Below are 23,402 nucleotides of genomic sequence, written 5' to 3' on the forward strand. Positions count from 1 at the left end.
GAGCCTATACAGGAAGGATGGGCTCCACCTAAATCAAGGTGGATCCAGACTGCTGGCATTAAACATTAAAAAGGACATAGAGCAGTTTTTAAACTAAGAGGTGGGGGAAAGCCGATTGGTGCGGGGGAGCACCTGGATCGGACGGAGACTTCTCTTACACGAGGCTCCATAGACAGGGATTCCCTAGAAGTTAGTCAGATAGGGAACGTGGGAAATAATATATGGGCAAGATCAGATGTAAAACAATCATGCATAAAAAAATCCACCGTGTCTGTGAAAGGCGGACATATAAATAGTGGTAGTTTTCTAACATGCTTTTACACTAATGCTAGGAGTCTGTCTAATAAGATGGGTGAACTGGAGTACCTCATATCAAAGGAGGAAGTTGACATAATAGGCATCTCAGAAACATGGTGGAATGAGGACAATCAGTGGGACACTATCATACCGGGATATAAATTATATCGGAAAGACAGAACAGGTCGTGCGGGTGGCGGAGTGGTACTATATGTGAAGGATAATATAGAATCAAATGAAGTAAAAATCCTAAAGGAATCAAAATGTTCCATAGAATCATTATGGATAACAATTCATTTCTCTAATATGAATATGGCATTAGGAATATATTACCGACCACCTAACCAGGACAGTGATAGTGATGCTGAAATGTTAAGGGAGATTAGAGAGGCTATCAAAATAAAAAACACAGTAGTAATAGGAGATTTCAATTATCCCCATATTGATTGGGTGCATGTCACCTCAGGACGGGATTCAGAGATTAAATTTCTTGATGCCTTAAATGACTGCTTCTTGGAGCAGCTAGTACAGGAACCCACAAGGGGAGAGTCGGTTCTCGATCTAGTCTTAACTGGAACGCAGGATCTGGTCCAAGAGGTAACTGTTACTGGACCGCTTGGAAATAGTGACCACAATATAATAACTTTTAATATTCCTGTGTTGGGAAGAACACCGCAGCGGTCAAACACTCTGGCATTTAATTTCAAAAAGGGGAATTACACTAAAATGAGGAAGCTAGTTAAACAGAAACTAAAAGGTAGAGTAATTAAACTAAAATCCCTGGAAGCTGCATGGAAACTGTTTAAAGACACCATACTAGAGGCCCAACTTAAATGTATACCCCAAATAAAAAAACACAGTAAGAGACCTAACAAAGAACCACCATGGCTAAACAGCCATGTTAAAAAGGCAGTGAGAGAGAAAAGGGCAGCTTTTAAAAAGTGGAAGTCAAATCCTAGTGAGGAAAATAGAAAGGAACAAAAACACTCCCAAATTAACTGTCATAATGTAGTAAGAAAAGCCAAAAAAGAGTTTGAGGAACAGCTAGCCAAAAATTCAAAAAACAATAGTAAAATGTTTTTTAAATACATTAGAAGCAGGAAGCCTGCTAAAAAAGCAGTGGGGCCCTTGGATGATAAAGATATAAAAGGAGCGATCAAGGAAGACAGTGCCATTGCGGAGCGATTAAATGATTTCTTTGCTTCAGTCTTCACGGCTGAAGATGTTACAGAGGTTCCTAAATCTGAGCCAGCCTTTTTAGGCGACAAATCTGAGGAACTCACTCAGATTGAAGTGACATTAGAGGAGGTTTTGGAATTAATTGATAAGCTGAATAGTAACAAGTCTCCAGGACCAGATGGCATTCACCCAAGGGTTCTGAAAGAACTCAAATGTGAAATTGCGGAGTTATTAACAGTGGTTTGTAACCTATCCTTTAAATCCACTTTGGTACCAAATGACTGGAAGACGGCCAATATAACACCAATATTTAAAAAAGGCTCTAGAGGAGATCCTGGCAATTATAGACCGATAAGTTTAACATCAGTACCAGGTAAATTAGTAGAAACACTAGTAAAGAGTAAAATTGCAAGGCACATAGAAGAGCACGAATTGTTGGGCAAAAGTCAGCATGGTTTCTGCAGAGGGAAGTCGTGTCTGTCTAATCTATTAGAATTCTTTGAAGGGGTTAATAAACATGCGGACAAGGGGCACCCAGTGGACATAATATACCTAGATTTCCAGAAAGCCTTTGACACGGTCCCACACCAAAGGCTTTTATGTAAATTAGGTGGTCATGGGATAGGAGGAAAGGTCCTTTCATGGATCGGAAATTGGTTAAAAGACAGAAAACAAAGGGTTGGAATAAATGGTAAATTTTCACAATGGAGGGGGGTAACTAGTGGTGTTCCCCAGGGCTCAGTCCTGGGACCGATCCTGTTCAACTTGTTCATCAATGATCTAGAAAATGAGGTAAGCAGTGAGGTGGCAAAGTTTGCAGATGACACCAAGTTGTTCAGGACAGTCAAAAGCAAAAGGGATTGTGAAGAACTACAAGGAGATCTCAGCAAACTGAGTGATTGGGCAGCAAAATGGCAAATGAAATTTAATGTGGGTAAGTGTAAGGTAATGCATGTTGGAAAAAATAACCCAAATTACACGTACTACATGATGGGGTCAAATTTAGCTACGACAGATCAGGAAAGGGATCTTGGAGTTATAGTGGATAGTTCTCTGAAGACATCCACGCAATGTGCAGCGGCAGTTAGTAAGGCAAATAGGATGTTAGGAATTATTAAAAAAGGGATCGATAATAAGACAAAAGATATCATACTTCCCCTATATAAAACTATGGTACGCCCACATCTCGAGTACTGCGTGCAGATGTGGTCTCCTCACCTCAAAAAAGATATATTGGCATTAGAAAAGGTTCAGAAAAGGGCGACTAAGATGATTAGGGGCTTGGAAAGGGTCCCATATGGGGAGAGGCTAGAGAGACTGGGACTTTTCAGTTTGGAAAAGAGGCGATTGAGGGGCGATATGATAGAGGTATATAAAATCATGAATGGTGTGGAGAAAGTGAATATAGAAAAATTATTTACCTTTTCCCATAATACAAGAACTAGGGGACACCAAATGAAATTGATGGGTAGTAGGTTCAAAACTAATAAAAGGAAATTTTTCTTCACACAGCGCACAGTCAACCTGTGGAACTCCTTGCCCGAGGAGGCTGTGAAGGCCAGGACTCTATTAGGGTTTAAAAAAGAGCTTGATAAATTTTTGCAGGTCAGGTCCATAAATGGCTATTAGCCAGGGATAAAGTATGGTGCCCTAGCCTTCATAACAAGGGCAGGAGATGGATGGCAGGAGATAAATCACTTGTCTTCTGTTCTCCTTCTCTGGGGCACCTGGCATTGGCCACCGTCGGCAGATGGGATGCTGGGCTTGATGGACCTTTGGTCTGACCCAGTATGGCCATTCTTATGTTCTTATGTTCTTATTCTAGCTAATGTAAATAGTTTTGTGGCACCTTATAGACTAACAGAAAAGTTTGGAGCATGAGCTTTTGTGAGCACAGACTCACTTCATCAGATGCTGGGGAAGTGAGTTTGTGCTTATGAAAGCTCATGCTCAAAATTTTTCTGTTAGTCTATAAGGTGCCACAGGACCCTTCGTTGCTGTTACAGATCCACACTAACACGGCTACCCCTCCGATACTTGTAAATAGTTTGTTTATTTTCTTTTTCTGTAGTAGTCTAGTAAGCTAATAGAAATAGAATTTTATTTCATAACATTTTTTCTGGGCACATAGTAGTAGAAACATAGAACAGTCAATGTGCAAGGGACTTCAAGAAGTCATCAAGTCCAGTCCTTTGCCCTCACAGTACCATCTAGACCATCCCCAATCGGTGTCTGTCTAACCTGCTCTTAAATATCTCCAGCAATGGAGATTCCACAACCTCCCAAGGCAATTTATTCCAGAGTTTAACCACCCTGACGGTTAGGAAGTTTTCCTAATGTCCAACCAAAACCTCCCTCACTGCAGTTGAAGCCCATTGCTTCTTGTCCTTTCCTCAGAAGCCAAGAAGAACAATTTTTCTCCCTCCTCCTTGTAACCCTCTTTTAAGTACTTGTAAACCCTTATAATTTCCCCTCTGTCTTCTGTTTTCTAAACTAAACAAGACCAACTTTTTCCATCTTCCCTCATAGTTGATGTTCTCTGGATCTTTATTCATTCTTATTGCTCTTCTCTGGACCTTTGCCAATTTCTCCACATCCCTTTTGACATGCGGTGCCCAGAACTGGACACAATATTCCAACTGAGGCCTAATCAGCACAGAGTAGAGCAGAAGAATTACTTCTCATGTCTTGCTCATAACATTCCTGTTAATGCATCCCAGAATCATGTTTGCTTTTTTTTTTTTTTTTTTTTTTTTTTTTTTTGCAATAATGTCACCCTGTTGACTTACATTTAGCTTTTGGTCCACTATGACCCCTACATCCTTTTGTGCAGTACTCTTTGCTAATACTTAGTAAATGCACATCTTTCGGGCACAGAGTTTTACATAGGTTACCTTACACTTTATCATGGAGGCATATGGTTCTTTGTCTTGTTTCTATGATAGACATCCAAAAACTAGCTTCTTTGGGATTCTAACACTGGTTATTTTATGGTCATCACATAATCAAACTCTGTTGAGATAGTTCTCACTATGCCGAGGAAATCAGCTATAGTAATTATTGGGCAGACCACACTGATAAAAGCTCTCTCTCTCTCTCTCTCTCTCTCTCTCTCTATTTTGTAGCATCTCAAATGGTCCATTAGTGTATGTATAGAATTATTTTAAATTAAAAAAAATTGTACTACTGTTTGAATTCCCCACTGATGAGGTGAAGGAGGTGGTTAAACCCCACTCAAATGCTGATTGGTGATAATATATTATGAATGTTCCTCCTGATAAATCATGCTCATCCATCACAATTTTCTGACGGCACACTGATGCAAAATCTGCAAGAGGAAAAGACAGAATTGCCCACGTAAATCTTTTTTTAGAAGAGCTGTAATTTCAAAAGCATTATGAAAAATTATAGTCTTGAATGTTTTAATGATTGACAATTTTAACTATATTATATTTTTAACCTAAATGCCTTTCAGATTAAATCACTTTTGAAGTATTGTGGTAATTCTAATCACTGATGATGTGCATGTCAGACAAGAAGAAAATGGAAACAAATATTTCACACTTTGTTGTTTGAAGAGGACTAACCCATGCACACTCCAATCTTTAATTTTTTTTCTTCCACAAAACTTTCTTTCTCCCTTCAAACTTGGAATTTGGTGGATTTTTTTTCAACCTACATTAGTACATAAAGACAGTTTTAAATTAAAGTCCTTTTTGCTCTTATAGTAGCTGCATATGAACTTTTCTTCTCAACCTGAAAAAGGAAGATTATTTATAGAGCCAGTATCATTCTACCTCTACCTATTAAGCTAGGAGACAAATAGTTCTTTCAATTACAGGTGATGTTATTAGACCCTTCCATTGTACTGTGTTTTGTTTGTGCTTTTATTTTTCTTTTGCCTTGTCTGGCAAAGTGGAAGCAGTGGCATTCTTGCCTTAACCCTCTGCTTCTGTCTCCTTCCCTTCACTTCTTAGCTTCCAAGCAAAAGAAAAAGATAGTGAGGAAATGAGAGGAGGAATGGGGTGTGGGAAGAGCTAAAAAGAAGACCTCAGAATAAGAAAAGTATGACTGTTCAGCAACCGGTTAGTTTTTTAGCTCCCTAGCTCAATCTATCAATCAGGCATAGCTGTCATACTCAGATTACTCCCCAGGCCTGCCAACCAGGCAGCTGTCACTTGGCTCAGTGATTTAAAAGGACTCGGTGCTCACGGTTTCCACCTCTACAGTAGGCAATGGCAGCAGCCAGAGTCCCAGGCCCTTTGATTAGCAGCCAGAGTCTTGGGAGGCTAGCCCCCAGCCCTGCCTCTTCAAAGGTCCTACCCACTTTCTCCTGGTCACACTGAGATTCACAGACCACTAAATGGAATTGCAGTGATCAGAGTGCTAGCTCTGATGCCGTTGACAAACACTCTGTCACAACAACTCTCCGAGAAGCTTCAACCTTGGAGGAACTTACTGTGCCAGGGAGCTAGTCCTTTTGACAATAGATTACATCTGAGCCTTGCACCTTTTGGTAAGTGAAAAGGGACTTCTTCATAGTGGAAGAATTGGGCTTCTTATATTTCAGACTGTAACTAGTTTTCTGAGGGCTATCACATGTAACCATAGGTACCATATTCACAGAAATGTTGTTTTTGGAAGCACTGAACTGGTAGGATTGTCGTAAAATGTAATTTATAATACTCATTTGCTTAATATTATTCTTGGACAGATTTATATTTTGCCGTCCCACCATTTTTAAAACCTTGTACTGAATGTAGTGCAACTTCTGGTTGAGTATGCTGTTCAAGTAGATTACAGAATGGACTCTTGCAGAGTGAGCTGGTAGGACCGCCTATATTTGCTGTTGCCCAGCACGTTCCACTGTAAACTTCAGTTTTCAATTGCTCATAACTGTGCTAAGTTTTTGCTATTTACAAATGTTAAGTCAAATTGGGCAGCCAAAATTAGTAGAGTTTTGTGATGTGTAGCTGGGTTGGCTCCAGGAGGGGTTCCTCACCCTCTTGGTCAGTGGGTGGCCACTCCGCTCCACGGTTGCAGATACCAAAACAAACCCCCAAGTTAATAGTTTCTTTGCCCAGCCCTGCTTCAGGTGGGTGGGGGACAGTAGTTCAGCCCCCCCAGCCTTGCGTAAAGCCAGGGGAAGGGGGAATAGCCTCAGTCAGGGGCCTAGCCCTAGGGCAGGGCGGTGAACACGCAGTCTCAATGAGCCCAGTCCCTAGCTCAGGGCGGGGCAGCAAACCAACAGTCTCAGGCTGTGTCTACACTACCACCTTCCTTCAAAGGGAGGATGGTAAGTAGGGTGTTGGGAGTTTACTAATGAAGTGCTGCTCTGCATATGCAGCACTTCATTAAGCAAATTCCACGCCCCCCCCCCCCCCCCCCGCAGCAACTTCACTGGAGGCGAGATGGTAGTTTGAAGTTTAAAACTTCAGAGTTGCCATGGGAGGGAATTTGCTTAATGAAGGGCTGCATATGCAGCCCAACACTTCATTAATAAACTCCCAACACCCTAATTACCATCCTCCCTTCAAAGGAGGGTGGTAGTGTAGACAAGCCCTCAGGAAGGGAACAGGCACTTCACCTATGTTGGTGGAAAGGGGGAGACTGCCACCCAGTGGATGGGTGGCAGGGGGGATGCAGGCCCACCCACCCCACTGCATCCCAGCCCTTGTTGCAGCAGTACAGTCTGCTGGATGGGTCAGTGGGGAATCCAGACCGCAACATGCTGCCCAAAGACCTTTAACAGTCCTCTCTACTGTAGCTGGGTTGGCTCCCGGAGGGGTTCCTCCCGCTCTGGGTCAGTGGGCAGCTACTCTGCCCCACTACAAGATGTTAAAGGCATTGAGATCTGTGAAGACCCTTAGAAGCTAGGAACCTGCTGCTCTGACAGGGCCTTGAGACGTTGCTCTAGCATGATTACATGCTGTCCAAATCTGGATCTCTCCTCTTTCTTGTGACCAAGCTTTGGCTGGCCAGTTCTACCGGCATAAACGTATCAGCAGTTTTGAAACTTTTTTTCATGGTGATCCAGTTGAAGAAAATCCTTGATGGCTTTGACCCAACAGAGCTGGGGAATGGGAGCTTGGAGTGATAGAGGGGGCTCTGGGCTGGGGCAGGAGGTTGAGGTGCAGGAGTCTGTCAGGACTGTGGACTGGGGGGTTCAGATTTTGCCAAAGGGCCAGAGATTAGAGGTTTGTGGTGCAGGAGGAAGCGCTTGGTTAGGGGGTCAGCAGCATAGGAGGGGTCCTAAAGCAGGATTCCTTCTTCTTCTGGGACTGTGGTCCATACTGTGCTGCAGAAGCAGCCAGTGGCAGATCCAGATCTTAGGTGGAGGTGCACAAGCAGCTTCACGAGCCTTCTCACCTGCAGGCCAGTGGAAGAGCAAGCTGGGTGGTCAGGGTGCTGGCCACTCACAGAGCCAGCCTGGGAGACAGTTTTGCTGGCTGCTTCTTGGTTCAGCACAGTGAGAGAACAGGTGGGGACGAGACATTTTCAAAGTGCGGCTTGTGACCCAGCTTCAGCCAGTCACCAGGGTCCCTGAGTGCTGAGCAAGACAACCCCAGGCTCCACATTCCACAACCTCATTTTTCATCAAGACCAGAAATTTGATAACCACTTTCATAAATTATACAGTTCGCTCCAGCTGCTGGCTGTTCTGGGATTTTCCTATTGTAGAATGAATAAAAAAAGAGAGATTGTTTGATAAGAAAAAATGTGCTAGTGAATAAGTTGGTTGTAGTACTTCCTTCCATCCCCGCCTGTATCCCCCCATTTTTTATTCCCTTACCCTGCCCTTCTGTCGCGGAGGGCAATGCTGTTAAGCAATGTGTGTGCACTTGGGGAAACTGAGGCACGACACCAAATTTAAATTTTTCTTGATTTTTTGCCCCCGAGACACCTAACCACACCCTTAGAGGTGCTGGTGGAGTGTCTCACTGGATTTTACCCCGCAACCCAGCACGGTGTACACGGTGGTCGCTGACAATGGGGTTTACAGGGTTGTGGTAGGATCCGCAGAAAAATGGTGCTGAACAGTGTCTGTCCTGAAAGAACGAATGAATCCCTTTAAAGGTGCAACCACAAGAGGAATTTATTAAGGGGAGAGGAATTACACAATAGGATAAACCTAAATTGACAGACTATAGGTTTTCCCTTTCCTCTACTAGTTTTTTAGCACAGAGTTTGTCTATTTATGACACCAGCCCTTGAATTATGTAAAGCTGCAATGAGCAGCACCCTCAAAATGTCCCGCTACTTACAGCGAATCCCAGGAATCCCATGACGTCTTCGCTGAGTGCTGTAAGGGGAAAGTAGTTAAAGCACAATATTACACAATCCTCTTTTATAGAGGTTCCAGTTAACGGCAAAGAATAAGAAGTAACCTGCTGCAGGGAGTTATTCCCTCACAGGCAGAGGGGAGAGCCACGAAGCTCTCAACCCTAATTCCGGAATCACCTCTTACGATGATCCGGGCGCTCAACCTCCCTCTCGAACAGGGGGGAGCAGATGGAATGGGACCGCCTCCTACGACAGTTCCTGAGGTTTGGGGTCGCCTCTTACGATGACCCCCTAGATTGGACCGCCAGTTAAACAGCTAGCCCAAGGTAAGAAACACCTTTCACGGTAGTTCCCAAATACAATATCCGTCCCTATTACGGGCCAGTCAAATTAATCCTTGCCTTTTACTGGCAAAGTAGATTATGCTTTTAGAATGCTATGAGGGTTGAAGGTATCTCGGGCTGGCTATAAATAGCGCCCCCTGTGCTATACATGGGCTAGTAGAAACAAAGGGTTACACAGTTCGGACTGTGTTAGCAGAACTGGGGCAGTCCCAGCCTACCACCTATAATGCGTTGCTGTTATTGGTTAGCACATCCAGCAGCAAGCAAAGATACAACAACGTGTAAAATACACACATTAACCAGGTCATTACAAGTACATTTGATTGTTACCTCTCCTTCCTTAGCTCTGTTTCCAGGCGCTGGGCCTGCAATCGCTTCTTTCAGGAGCTAGGAAAGTATGGCTGCACAGGCGCGTTTTTACAGTGCCGCGCTAGGCCTGACAGGAAAGAGGAGAGAAAAGAACCAGGAGGAAAAGAACCTGGGGATACAAAAACCTCCTGTAACAAATTTGCAAATAAGCAAGCAAATTTGTAGTGATTTCAGAACGGCCTTAGTTCTCCCCACCGGCCACGGCAATGGTCGAGGAGGAGAAGGGCAGGACCGCTGCTGCGGTTTGTCCCTGTCAGAGGGTGCACGCTCGTTAGGCGGCGTCACCTGCCAGAACAAACCTTCCGGGAAAAACCAGAGCCTTCAAAATGGTGGCAATCAGGAGCTCTTCTTTGTCCCTCGATGACTATGGGTGCAAAGTCCGAGTTCCTGAAGGCGTCCTCTTCGGGTCTTCGACATCCCTCGGCGGCTGGGGTACGACAACTGACATGAAGCTTGTCACCTTCTTTTCTTCTTTCTTCTTCAGCTCTTTAGTGATTTCAGCTCGGTCCAGGTCCCCAGAAGGAGTGAGAGCAAGGGCCTGTGAGGACCTGTTTGAAGTCCATGTTGCATTTTGGTTGCCATAGCAACCGAGGAAAGCTATATGTTACATATTTAGTAGGTGTCCAAAACTAACCAACTAACTATTAGGATTTCAAACTGTAACTTATACATATTAACTGCCCCTCATAAATATTTACACCAACTGTCATTTTCTGTCATTCTTGTTTACTTCATTCTAGATAGTTCTATATGGTGTTTTTCAAAGGGGATTTTTTACAGTAGATTTTTATAGAGTACTCCTGTGGGCTTGATAGGGAATAAAGTCATGAATTAAACAACATAGATGTTAAAATGCTCAGTTCCTAAGGCTTTTGGTTAAGATGTGGGGAGAAACACACAGACACCACAGCCCATGGCCAGGGACATATCAAGCACCTCAGGTGAGGATATTTCAACACCTTCTTTCCCTTAGATTTTCTTTTATAGCTGAGTGTTGGTTGGATGGTTGGTTCATTTATTTTCAGCAAGCCTGAAGCTGTATGTACTGCTAATTGTGATTGGTGTGTTCTGATTAAATGTATGCTTACACTGCAATCCGAGATGTGATGCAACTCCGGTAACACACTGATGCTAGCATTGATAAGTGTAGCAGAGTAGATGTGGTAGCACAGCTGTTAAGCAAGCTGTGAAGCAGTGTCTATTGAAGTTGCTGGTGCATGCGTACTGTGATTTTTAGCTGTGCTAGAATGGATTAACTGTCACAGGCATATCACACCTTGTACTGCAGTGCAAACATACATCCAAAGGCTGATGACTTGTTAACTTACCTGAATGTAAAGGATTCTTTATGTTGTGGACACAGTGGATTTTCTCTGGAAAACAAGATCTATCCAGAATGTGGGTCTGGAGAGGAAGGAACTCTAGGAGCAGTCAGTGCCTGAAGAGAAAGTCTGAACATCTTTTTTTTTTTTTTGGTCATCCTGTTGATTTCAGCCAAATCTCAGGAAGAGTGTGAGTTTGAATTCTGTACAGCATATGAACTGTGTTTGCAGAGCAGGTTGAGAAAGATTCTGCGTTAACTTTTTTAATATAAGCTAAATTATTTGGAAAGTTGTAACATTTGATAAATTCACATACGTTCTATATAGATGACATTATGGTATAAATCACAGAATCCTAGAATTGGAAGAGACCGCGAGAGGTCATCGAGTACAGTCTCCTGTACTCACAATACCTGTCTGTTATTTTGATAGCCTTGTTCACTGTGGTACGTGTAATTGTGGACAGTCAAAGGAGAGGCTGTATATCCATATTTTTAGAGGCACAATTATGTTTCTTTTGGGTATGTTTTCAGGTGGCTATGTAATCAGCCAGCTATGGTTCCTTTTGGCTACGTAATCAGTTCCCACTTCATTAACATTTAATTAGTTGTCTGACATGTTCGTCCTTTTTTTATACTTCAAGAAATTTCTGCACATTTTTCATCTCCTTTCCTGCCCAAATTGGGAATTCATATCAGACTCCACTCTCATTGGCAAGCACCCTCAGCTAAACCCATGATTTATTAATAACACAGCTGTAGCTCCAGCACTGTCATTAAGAGCTGGTAAACACTTTTCATTTTGTAAAAAGGCAAGATCGTTTACTTTTAACCTCTACAATTGTGTAATTTCTCCTAGACTATCTATTGAAATATTGGACTAGGATATTGCTTTTTTCCCGCCTTTTGTTAGCAAAGTAACTTTGTGCTTGGCTAATAAAGGATGAAAACTGCAAGAGTAACAGCCTTTACATCTGTTATCATGTGTGTTATGATCAGCCATTAATGGCCCCAGTTGAAGGTAATGCTCTAGCGCACAAGACAACATATGTACGTCCATAGTAAGAGGCAATCACTGCCTCAGAGTTTTCAGTCTAAGTCCAAGGGTCTCAAATTTCATTGTATCGCAACCCTCTTTGGACCATGAAAATATGACACTGCCCCAGGATGAGGGACTGAAATCTGATCCCTGATGCCATGGGACTTTGATTTCAGCCCTGGGCAGTGGGGCTTTGGACAAAGGTCTGTTAATACCAGCGGCCTTTGGGAGCCCATTAAAACAGGGTCATGACCAACTTTGGAGTCATGACCCACAGTTTGAGAACTGCTAGTCTAAGCAGAGAAGAATGACAAAGATGAGAAAAATCAGAGTCTCAGAGGGTTTAGTGACTTACCCAGGATTATACCGAAGCACAATGGAAGAATCAAAACCCAGGCCCCTGACTACCAGTTCAGTCCACTGGACCGCATTGCCCCTGTACATGTTGCATTTTGATGTATATCTAACTGCTTTTGTAGCTTGTTTTAGAATTTGCTACTATAAATATTTGTTCTGTAGACCTCCACAGGATCTGTCATGAGTTTGTTGACATCTTTTGTAATACATTAGCAGAGTTCATTGATCTGTTACCGATTTACTAAATAATACTAGTAATAATTTTCTCAATGGAGGAATTTCCTTTTAATTAAACATTGATCCCAGTTTAAACAAAGGCTCAAGATCATAAGCGGGTAACATTTTCCATAAGACTTTACGTATAGTTAAAATGGCATTTTCTTCCTTTTCCATTTTGGACATATCACAGTCAGCAATCTCACAATCAAAATGTATCTCCTAATCCTTTGATGTCATCTAATTAGTTTTACAGCTATTTGTGAAATGGATTCCAGTTCCTGCTGCATTCTTGAGAGAATTCTTTTGCTAGAATACCAATTAAGTTGTTACCTTAGTCAGAATGTTCATAAACTGCTTCTTTTCCGTTACGTTCTCTCTCCATGTTTCTTGGTCAACTGATTTACAATTGAATTTTAGACACATAGAAAAGTTAAAGAATACTCTTATTACAATTTTTTAAAATCTCTTGTTGGGTTTCTCTACACTTGCAAGTTGCTGTGCTGGAATTTTCTCACTCAGGGGTATGAAAAATCACTCCTCCCCATAAGCTCAGCAACTTTCAGTGCAGTAATTTGCCAGCATAGACAGGTTCTCAGCACTGCGAGCCATGCTACTTTTGGAAGTGGTTTTCCTGAAGCACCAGGAGAGGACTGACACACTGTCATGATAAAGTGCTGTCACGGAAGCATGGCGGAAACAGCAGTTTAATACTGCAAGTATAGACAAAGCCACTATGTCTGACTGTATTTCAGTGCAGACTATAATGAATTAAGTTACTGAGTACACTGATTGTCAGTAAAAAATTAGTACGTTCATTCTGTTTATGGGAGTCTTCATATGTCACCTAGCATCTTTAATTGTTGGCTTTTCAGGAAGGTGATCGTGTCTGTACGTACGCGTGTAGAATGACTAGCACAATCAGACATTGGTTCTGATTAAGGCCTCTAGTTCACAGTTTCCCAGACTGTGTTCCGTATGTTGTGAATAGGTGTTCCATGAAAATATTTCAATGCTAGCAATATTTTTCCTTCTAAAATATTAAATAAGAAATTATGTGTGTATCAAAAATGGTAAGGTATTTGAATAGTATTTAGATTGTGGGTATTTTAATATTTATAACACAGTCATAATAGTACAGATGTTATTATGTGACTTGTAACAAAACAAAGATGCAAAAATACTCTTCACACTAAAAAACCTGTCAAATGTTACTTATTTTTATTTTCCAGTAATTTTCTTTTAAAATAATAAATTTATAAAAACACAAAATTTAAAAATATTTTCCATACCTAATTTGTTTTGCATTTCTTTTCATAAAAATGTTTTTTAAGCTTTAAGGAAGGGCAGTCCTTTCTTTGAATAATATTGTCCTTTCTGTTTCTGAACAAAAGAACAATATTAGCCATCCTTCTTTCAGCTGTTATATTGATGTTTTGTTTTGAGTTTGTACTTAATTTTTATACAGTTGGGTTGCAGCATTCACAAGTGTTTGGGGTTGAGAACCCTTGCGAATGTTGAATTTCATGACTGTCAGTTCGTGAATATTATTTTACTCTGGCTGGGCTCCTGGGCACCTCTTAGCAGCAGTGTGAGGAGATGGAGACTGGTGGCGGGGCTACGGGGAGCTGGTCAGTGGCCGTGTCATGCTCCTGTCTGGCTTTCAGAACCCTGAGGAATCAGCCATGGCACACTTCCTAGGCACCCTGGGGAAGTGGTGGCCACTGGGACTCCTGGCCCCGGAGCCCCAGGGAAGTGGCAGCCACCAGCGCACTCAGCCCTGGAGCCCCCGGGAAGCAGCAGCCGCTCGCAAATAATTGAATTTGTGAATGTTAAACTCATGACTGTCACTACCTTACAGTATTTAATTATAGGAGGATGGTTAGCAGCCCTACCAGAAGAGCATTTGTTGTTCATTCAGATGATTTTCTCTTGTTTTTTTTTTAAATAAAAGGTATCTAAAAAAAACTCTTTTAAATCAACTTTTGAGCATTATGTGTGGCTGTTTTTCAATATGAAACCTAACACACCCCAGCCCTCCCCCAGACCAGCATGTATGTGTTCTGTCAGTATATTCCAAGCCCAAAAGTGTTCTGTGGCCAAATTAGTTTGGGAAATGCTGCTGTAGATGCTACTGTGATAGAAGTAAAATTATTAGTAACTTATATATCAGTATGGTTGTGATTTTTTTTTATACCTCCCATTTACTGACTGTCAGTTTTACAAAGCTGGGCCGCTAGTGTACCTGCAAGTGTTCTAGAGCAGTTTCCTTTGTGGTCCTTGGAAATGTCTTATATACTTGAGAATGTAAAATGTAGTTAATTTTAGTTAATTTTTCCAGAGCTGTAAAAAATTCCTGGTAATAGCTTGCTGATGCAGTATAAAAAGGATGTGGATTTGCTGGAGCAGGTTCAGCGAAGGGCAGCAAAAATGATTAAGGGTCTGGAGCACAAGACCTATGAGGATAGGCTGAGGGATTTGGGCTTGTTTAATTTACAGAAGATAAGACTTAGTGGTGATTTAATAGCAGCCTTCAACTTCCTGAAGGGGAGCCCTAAAAAGGAGGGTGAGAAACTGTTCTCAGTGGTGTCAGATGGCAGAACAAGGAGTAATGGTCAGAAGTTGAAGAGGGAAAGGTGTAGGTTAGATACTAGGAAAAACTTCTTCACCAGGCGGGTGGTGAAGCATTGGAATGCGTTACCTAGAGAGGTGGTGGATTCTCCATCCCTCGAGGTTTTTAAGTCCCAGCTGGACAAGGTCCTGGCTGGGATGACTTAGTAGGGGTTGATCCTGCTTGAAGCAGGGGGCTGGAGTAGATGACCTCCTGAGGTCCCTTCCAGCCCTGTGATTCTGTGATTCTATGCTAGTAATCAAGCAAGGAGATAAACAGAACATATTTAGTTTCTGGAAACCTTGGAGATTACAGGAATAAGTTCATGCTGGCCAAACGGAAAGGGTCCAGGTCATAGGGGAAAGATGTATTTGTTTGTTTGTTTGTTTTTAATGTTCTCAAACTATAACTATGTTAGTGACTATATAAGAAGCAGTCAGTGTCATTTTAAACTGTTTTCATTTGCGGGATTTTTCTTTGACTTGCAAGTATACTCACTTATATTTCCAAAAATATTATCCAGGTTGTTCATCAAATTTATTTACAATTTCCTATGCAGCATCTTTTTGGCATCTGCAGTGTGTACTACAGTTTTTTTTCCTTGCAGAACAACCGAAACATAATGTATGCTTCCTTTGATATTAAGGCAGATTGTCACACCTTTCTCTGTAATGACACTATGAAACCCATCCCAACATTTTTGTTTGAAAAAGCATCTTAAGAGATACACAAGCTCTCTACCTGTGTTACAAATGTATTCAGTAGAACATTTTGTTTTTCCATTTCAATAAATAACTCCTATTAAGTCTTTCATGTTTAGTATCGTCTAACATTTAGGTATGATAGTTTCCTTTTTGAGATTTTCATTATTCTCCATTATTTTATAATTTTGTGTGTCACTGAAAGAGCTCTCTTTCCCTAAGCTTCGGCCTAAATTAAGCTATTTTTGTTATGCTGATTTTTTTCAGTGATTTTAGGATTTTATGCAAAATCTACAGAAGAGTAACATATTCTTTCCTCCTTCTCTAGTAACTGAAATAATCTTTATTAATTTAAGAATTTTATTTCTTTTTTCACCATGGAGTAAGAAGGTGAACATGACCTTGATGTTTTCTTCAGATGAAAATAGAACATGGGCTCATAAACTCACATGAGTGAATGAACTTGAAGCAAATGATATGGTCCTGCAGATAAGAAATTAATTTGTTTCCCCAATTTTTCAAATTTTATATTAATATATGCATCTTAGAATAGTTTAGTTGTTTAATGTGTTCCCTTACGTCTTGTTTGTGCTCATGGTGATACAGTGAGAGCAACAGAATGCAAGCTGAAGCACTCCTACTCTTTGAATCGAAGGATAAGCATCTGTTTTTTCTAGTACAGCTTGAACCTTTCTTGTCCAGCACGCTCAAGATGTGACTAGTGCTGCACGAGAGAATATGGATGATGTGAGGTCAATTTTTTTTAAGCACATTACCAACACTTTTTTGCTGCTTATTGTGTTCATAGAACAAAAAAAGCAGTCCTGTAGTACTTTAAAGATTAACAAAGTAATGTATTAGATGATGAGCTTTTGTGGGACAGATCCACTTCTTCAAATCTGGAAAATTCTGATAAAAGTAAGCTGACATGACAAGAATTTAACAGAAAGATAGAAAAAAAATGAAAACTGATGAATCGGCTGCATAGGACAGAAGGAGGAACCATGCATGGGTTCTCAGAAGGTATTTAGAGGAAAATTACAGCTAAATAACAACACATAACACAGAGCCAGGACTGTTGACTGTAACCAAACTTTATGGGGCCATCAGAAACTTGGCCACACCCATGATAACTGGTCATCCAGCTAACTAAAATCATGCCAGCTTATGAAATTTGCCGAACAAGAGAGTTCCTGATTAGAGAGGTTCCACCTGTGTAATTGAATTTAACCCCATATAATTCTGGGCTCCCTCTTTCATGTTCTTAAAAGATATTGAGTCCAGTTATTTTTTCAGATCAATATAATTAAAACACAGTCTATTGAGATTCATCTACTTATATTTTCACAAAAATAGAAAAAGATACTCCATACACACAAGCAGCTAAAACTCATTCTTGCTTTATAGGACCTAAGGAAGCAAAAAATGGCGCAATTCAAATTTGTAAAAATTCTTTTGCAAATCACCTTGAAGTCTGAAGTCTGGGAACGTTTACATGTATACTTAACTTCAAGAATGGTACTCAGAAGCAGTTACAGGCTGAACCTCTATAATACAGACTTTCCTAGTCTGGCAACGCCTCTGGCCCCCAGTGACATCATGGGTGCTCTAGGGCTGAAACCCTCACAGGGAAAAAACAGCAGTCTGGGACAAGGAGCATTGCTTGACCAGGGAAAAATGGAGCCCTGACGTTCTGAGCACGGGAGCCCTGGCAACCAGGAATGGAGCTGGCCTGGCCTGCAGGTGAAGAGGGGCTGATATAGGCCTTCCCTGCTCTGGCAAAGTCTCTGATTTGGGATGGGTCAGGTTCCAAGGTGCTAAACAAGAGAGGTTCAACCTGTATAAGGAAGCGGGGCAGAGCTGGAGAATTTTAGTCTCATTCACCTAGCTCAGGGTTTCCCAAACTTTATATAGTTGGAACCCTTTCTTTTTTTTTCAGTACCTCTTTTTGCTGCCCAAAAATAAAAAATGAGTAAATTTTCACTGTTTAATATTTATTCACAATAATAATAGTACATAGCAATAATTTGTGTGCAATAAACCCTCATTTTACGTGGCTCAGTTGCTGGGCTGCTAGCCTGCCTAGCTTTCTTGTCTAAAAGCCCCTTTCCCCTGCCTTCCCAGAGTGGCACCAGGCACTGCTCTGGGACAGTAGGGGGAAGGCTTTTAGCTCGCCTAGCTGCCTGGTGCTGCGGGCATCCAGGTGGGCTAAAACCCCCTTCCCAGTGTGGCGCGGCTAAACCTCTTGCCGGCTCAACCCCTCACAACTCTTCAGCCCCTGTTGTCCCAGCTCAACCCTCCCAATGTGCCCCCAGCTCACCTCCCGCCGGCAGGGGGCTCCAGCCGCACAACTGGGGCTCCCCTCTAATCCCTATGCCCCAACCCCCCCCCACATGCTCGGGCCCCAACCCCCACACCTGGCCCCAGCTCATCCCCCTGTGCACCCCAGTTCAACTCTTCCCCCACCCGGTTCAACCCCCCCTGCAGCCCCGGCTCAACCCCCTGCACACAGGGCTCCGTCTCCATGCCGCAGGCACTCCTGGCCTGGAGCCCCAGGGAAGCAGCTGCTGCAGGTTCTCCCCACCTGGACCACTGGCGAAGTGGTGGCTGTGGGCGCTCCCAACCTGGAGCCACGGGGAAGTAGCAGCCATGGGTGCCTCCTGACCCCCTCCCAGGGCCCCAACCCACCCCCCAAACCCTCCCCGACTTACGCAAATTTCAAGGTATGTGAGGGCTGCATGGAACGCAACCCTGGGTGCCTTGAGGGATTACTATATTTTCTAAGGACCGGTATTTTTTTTCCAAGGACCAGTACTGGACCATGGACCACACTTTGGGAAATGCTGATCTAGCTAGAGTGGCTGTGATTTTGTTATTCTCTTTTGCTGTTGTAAGAGAAAATTTGTGGATAGGAGGAATTGCTAGAGGGTATGAGGCAGGTAAATATGAACATAAAAATCCAACCCTCAAATTGTGATTTTCAGAAGAAAAGATTTTTTACACTGATGAGCTTTAACCATTCATCCAGATTTTGTCAGAAATGCTGTTCCAAGGGGAGGAAGTTATAAATATTTGTTTGCAGAATGGAAACAGTCCCTATGTTTGCATAACTGAGTGAACAGTGATTGGTCTTTTCCTATGATTTCCAGCTTTCTGGCAACAGTATTGCTAACCTCATGAGATCAAAAATCATGAAGGAGACCCACCCTCAAAATTCTCAATGAGGTTTGGGAAAAAAAAAGAAAAACTGTGTCTCTTTGGTCTGTCTTTTCGTTTTAGAACTACCCCAGCCATTGTGTGTATGTGTGCAATAGTTAGTGTTGCCAGCTCTTTCAAATGTATTGGGTAACATGATGTTGGGCCCTGCTGCAGGAGGTCTTGTACCCACATGTACCCACCCCTGGCCTTCATTATCCTTCTTTTCTTTAGCTCCACACCCCTCGTTTTTTTACACCCCTTCCTCTCAGTTTAGTCCCCAGTCTCATCTTTGCTTCTCATAGTGCTATTCATCTCCCTCTCCCATGCCTGGAAAACCTCAGCCAGGATCTGCATGACCCTTCCCAGGAGCAGGCAATTCAAGTGGCTCCTGACAAACTTCCCCACCTTTTCCCAGGTTGGGTGCTGCAGTGGGAAGGGAAAGGAGCAGGTGGGCCATCCTGTCATGTTTCTCACAGGAGCGGGAGGAGGAGGAGGGAGGGGAGTTGTGGTAGGCTGCTAGGCCCTGCGCTCCCTCTTTCTGCCTGATCCTCCCTTGCTGTGAAAACAGTGACCATCTGGGAGGGATTCTACTGGCTTCCAGCGGGACTGAACTGGAGGAGGGAGCTGGAGCTTTTCACATCATCGTGAGATGAGTTGTAAAACCCTCCAAAATTCCATCGTTCATGGAATACATTGCTGACCCTGTGGGAGCATTGCTTTTTAAAATGACTTTTGAGTTGGGGCGTTTTAGGGTGGTTGAGGTGTGATTCCTATAACACCTCTCAGGACTTGCTGCCGACCCCTCTACTCCTCATGAGGTGTAAGGGAGGTTAATGGGAGAGACACTCCCATCGACCTTCCCCAGTACAGACAGCCAAGTTAGCCGAGCACAGATACATCGATTTTAGCTACACAAATGTGACCGTGAGTAGCTCTGTGGATTCTCCTTGCTGAGGAAGGTCACAGCAGCACAGCACTCTGTGCCCCATCCCCGGAGGCAGCAGTCTGCCCTGAGCTGCTTTCCCTGTGCAGGGCAGAATAAACAGGAACTTCCCAGTGATTTGCACTTTCATTGTTCCCCAATCAGAGCAGCTCAGTCAGCTGTCAGATATTTCTCAGAGCTTTGAAAGGGGAGAGGCGTATACCTACAGGGCATCAGAAATTAAAACACCCATCAGACGGGCATTGTGGGATACTGGTGGAAGCCAGTTGTGTTGACAAAATAAACAGCCATGTCCACAAGGGCTCTTTGTTGTCAGTAAAAGAAGGGAAGAAAAATGTCTCTCATTAGGGTCGAAAATTTTTGTCACTGAAACTGTGTATTTGTCCCGACAAAAGGCTTGTTGCGTTTCCTCTAGCAGCATGTATCCTCTCTCATTATTTTGTTGACAAAAGTTAGTTTTTGTCGATAAAACTTAGCTGCCTTGACACAGCCGTCCGTGGCTCTAAGGTGATGTCTGTACTAAGGCTATGTCTATTCTGTGTTGCTAACAGCTGCATAGGGTAGGCAAAGCAAAGCCACTGTTGTGATTTCTGCTGCCCTGCAGGCATGCGCCCCTCCTCTTTCAAAGCTCTGGAAAGTATCTGCCAGCTGCGTTGTAATTGGTTTCTCAAACGGAGCAGCACAATTATTAATGTGGAGTGCTCCTGCCCAGCACTAGGAACACAGCTGCAGCCAGACTGCTGTTGCAGGGAGCGGAGGTGGGGGGCAGCGAACTGCTGTGTTGTTTTGACACTCCTCAGCACAGAGAGCTCACAAGTGCTGCTCAGGATGCTGCTGCTGGCAGCTGTGGAGACTGTGGGAGAACGCAGAGGGAATCAGAGACCCAGAGGCCAGCTGGCAGAGCTGGCTGCTTGAGAAGGGGTTGCTGTGCCAAGCAGGGCCAGGACTGATGCATATGGGGGTGTACCCCTTCTCCTGCCTCAGGATAGGGCAGTCAGCCTGCTTCTTCCCTGCCTTATACTTACTGTTGTCCTCTCCCTCTCCCCTGTCCTCCCACCCGCACACTGAAAAAGCAGTCGACAATCTACTGAGAAGCCCCAGAAACAATAGGTTTGAGAAACCTGCATGGTGTGATGCTGTATTTGCCCCATGGGGCATTGCAGCCCCTTCCCAAAGCACTCTACCACCAGTTGTACAGTGATAGCTGCCATAGTGCATTGTTCTCTGTGCCGACACAAGAGCTTTTAGTGTGGATGCACTGTGCCGACACAAGGAGCTAGCGTGGACATGCCACAACTTCTCTAATTAAAGCACTTTTATGTAGACTTTGTAGTGTAGACAAGGCCTAAACGTAAGATGGAAGAAATACTTTAGCATAAGTATTTAGCACATATTTTAAGGTACAAGCCAAGGTGGAGTGGCACATTGATACCCTTGTGTTATTTTGACAAAAATGGGGGGATTCGTGGGGCACAGGTTGTTGTAGTAAGTCAGAAATCCCAGGTACTTTTTAAAATCATGATCCTAAATGTCCAGCAAGGTTATGAATTTAAGCTCCCAGACTCATCTTTTGAGAGTTGCACATGTTTCGTTACTGGGTTTATAATGCTACCAGTGTGCCCTGGCTTGGCAGAATTAATTTTTTAATTGTTTTTAATGCTGATGTATAATATTGAGGTTAAGTTGACAGCATTTTTACCTGATTTTAAATGTTCACAGTTGTGCAAAGTTATGGGGGCAGAGTCAGACAATAATTATTTAATGGCAGTAGACCTTACAATTAAAGACATTAGAGCTTTAAAACCATTTAAACAAATTGTCAACACTTTGTGTCAAACTATACAAAATAAATATCTTTAAATCAAACCATAAGATGTTCTCAAGCAGTATTTTTCTTTCTTTGACTGTGGGTAAATTGGGATGATCATCAATGGAAATATTTTTTCAGTATGTATGTTTGAAGAAACTGATGTGTATTATTGACATTTACTGAATGTCCAGACCTAGCTGTGAAGCAAAATATCTTTTTCCTGCTATTGTTTCAGCCTGTCTTCAGATATACAGGATTTTGTGTAGTTTTTTTTGTTTACAAACTATGTCAAACAAATATCTATCACTTATTTCCCCTTCTAACTGGAACACGTACAAGAACTCCAGAATTTGGCTAGCTGCTTGGGCTGACTAGGGTCAATAATACAGTGGAATGTAAAGAAAATGACTAATATTGAGATTCATAGTTCTACAAACATACATTTACTATCCAGTATTTAAAAGCTATATTTTGCTTTAAATTAGAATGTTAAATCTATTAATAATATTATCTATAAACATGTATATTGTGTTAACATCAGAGGCTGTGCTTAGGCTAGCTTGAAAGGAAATTCAAACAGTCTGGCTAATATTTATGACATTAATTCTGTAGCAATGTCCTGTACATACCCATTAACGTACCATCAATCATTTTCTAAAGTTAGTCTGGCTTTTTTCATTTTCAGTGGATAACATTAATGATCGACGGTTAATGGCCTGAGGCATAACTGTAAACTGTCATCTCCTCCCAGATAGTCACATAATTCCAAGGAAATGCCTTGTAACTCAATTTTTGTTGTTTAATTGATGGTGTAATATTTTGCCTTGAGATTCCTAACTGCCATTAAAAGCCATAAAGCAACTGATGTAATTCTTTGCAGGGTCGTTGTACAAGAGAGAATTGCAAGTATCTTCATCCGCCAACTCATTTAAAAACTCAGCTAGAAATTAATGGCAGGAACAACTTAATCCAACAGAAAACTGCAGCAGCAATGCTTGCGCAGCAGATGCAGTTCATGTTTCCAGGATCGCCAATTCAGCCAGTGGTAAGTGTCCTTTTTCAAATCATATGGTGGATAATTAAAGCTCAGATGTGAGACTGAGTTGACCTAAAAATGGCCTCTAAACACCTTAGTACTTTCATTGTCCTCGAAACTAAATGGCTATTTAGCGATTGAACTACAGATGCACTGGAAAAGATGCACAAATTTCGTAGAAGCCAAGGGCTGGAAGAGATCTCAGGCGGTCATCAAGTCCAGCCCCCTGCTCAAAGCAGAACCGGTCCCAAATGAATCATCCCATGTCAGTGCAGCATGATGTCTGAGTGAGGGAACAGAGCTAGACTTTCTACAGAAACACCACCCAGACTGCAGCATAGCCCTAGCTGGGTTGGGAGATGTAAGTTAACTCTGCTTTAGTTGCACACGTACTGATGTGTCGTAATTGTGGCACGTCCATATCTCATCCTCCCCTTTTCCTGTCCAAGACCCTCCGCTTTCTTTTTCCTCAGGGTTTCGAGGTCTGCATTCCCAGCAAGTTAAGTTTGCAAGGGCTTCATGCAAGATTCCCCACTTGTGTGCAATGAGCTATAACAACCATAACTATTTGAGTAGGATTGCAGTGTCGTCTTTACCAGTGTCTATGAACTGAATAATTTTAAATAAGTCTTTCATCTCAGATTGTTTCTTTATTCCCTTTTTGAAGCGAACAAGTGATCGTGTGACCATGGGTTGT

The 23,402-nt window shown here is 42.5% G+C and overlaps 1 protein-coding gene across 14 annotated transcripts in view; it reads left to right on the forward strand.

Moving 5' to 3' along the window:
• Positions 1 to 23,402, forward strand: part of MBNL2 (muscleblind like splicing regulator 2) — a 219,474-nt gene that overhangs the window by 130,298 nt on the left and 65,774 nt on the right. For all 14 annotated transcript variants that reach the window (XM_074989394.1, XM_074989342.1, XM_074989367.1 and 11 more), the window contains one exon: positions 22,550 to 22,714. In XM_074989394.1, coding sequence (XP_074845495.1) covers positions 22,550 to 22,714 — 165 coding nt within the window. The remainder of the gene's footprint in view (positions 1 to 22,549; positions 22,715 to 23,402) is intronic.

Source organism: Carettochelys insculpta, chromosome 1 (assembly GCF_033958435.1).
Source record: "Carettochelys insculpta isolate YL-2023 chromosome 1, ASM3395843v1, whole genome shotgun sequence".
NCBI classification, from domain to species: Eukaryota; Metazoa; Chordata; order Testudines; family Carettochelyidae; genus Carettochelys; species Carettochelys insculpta.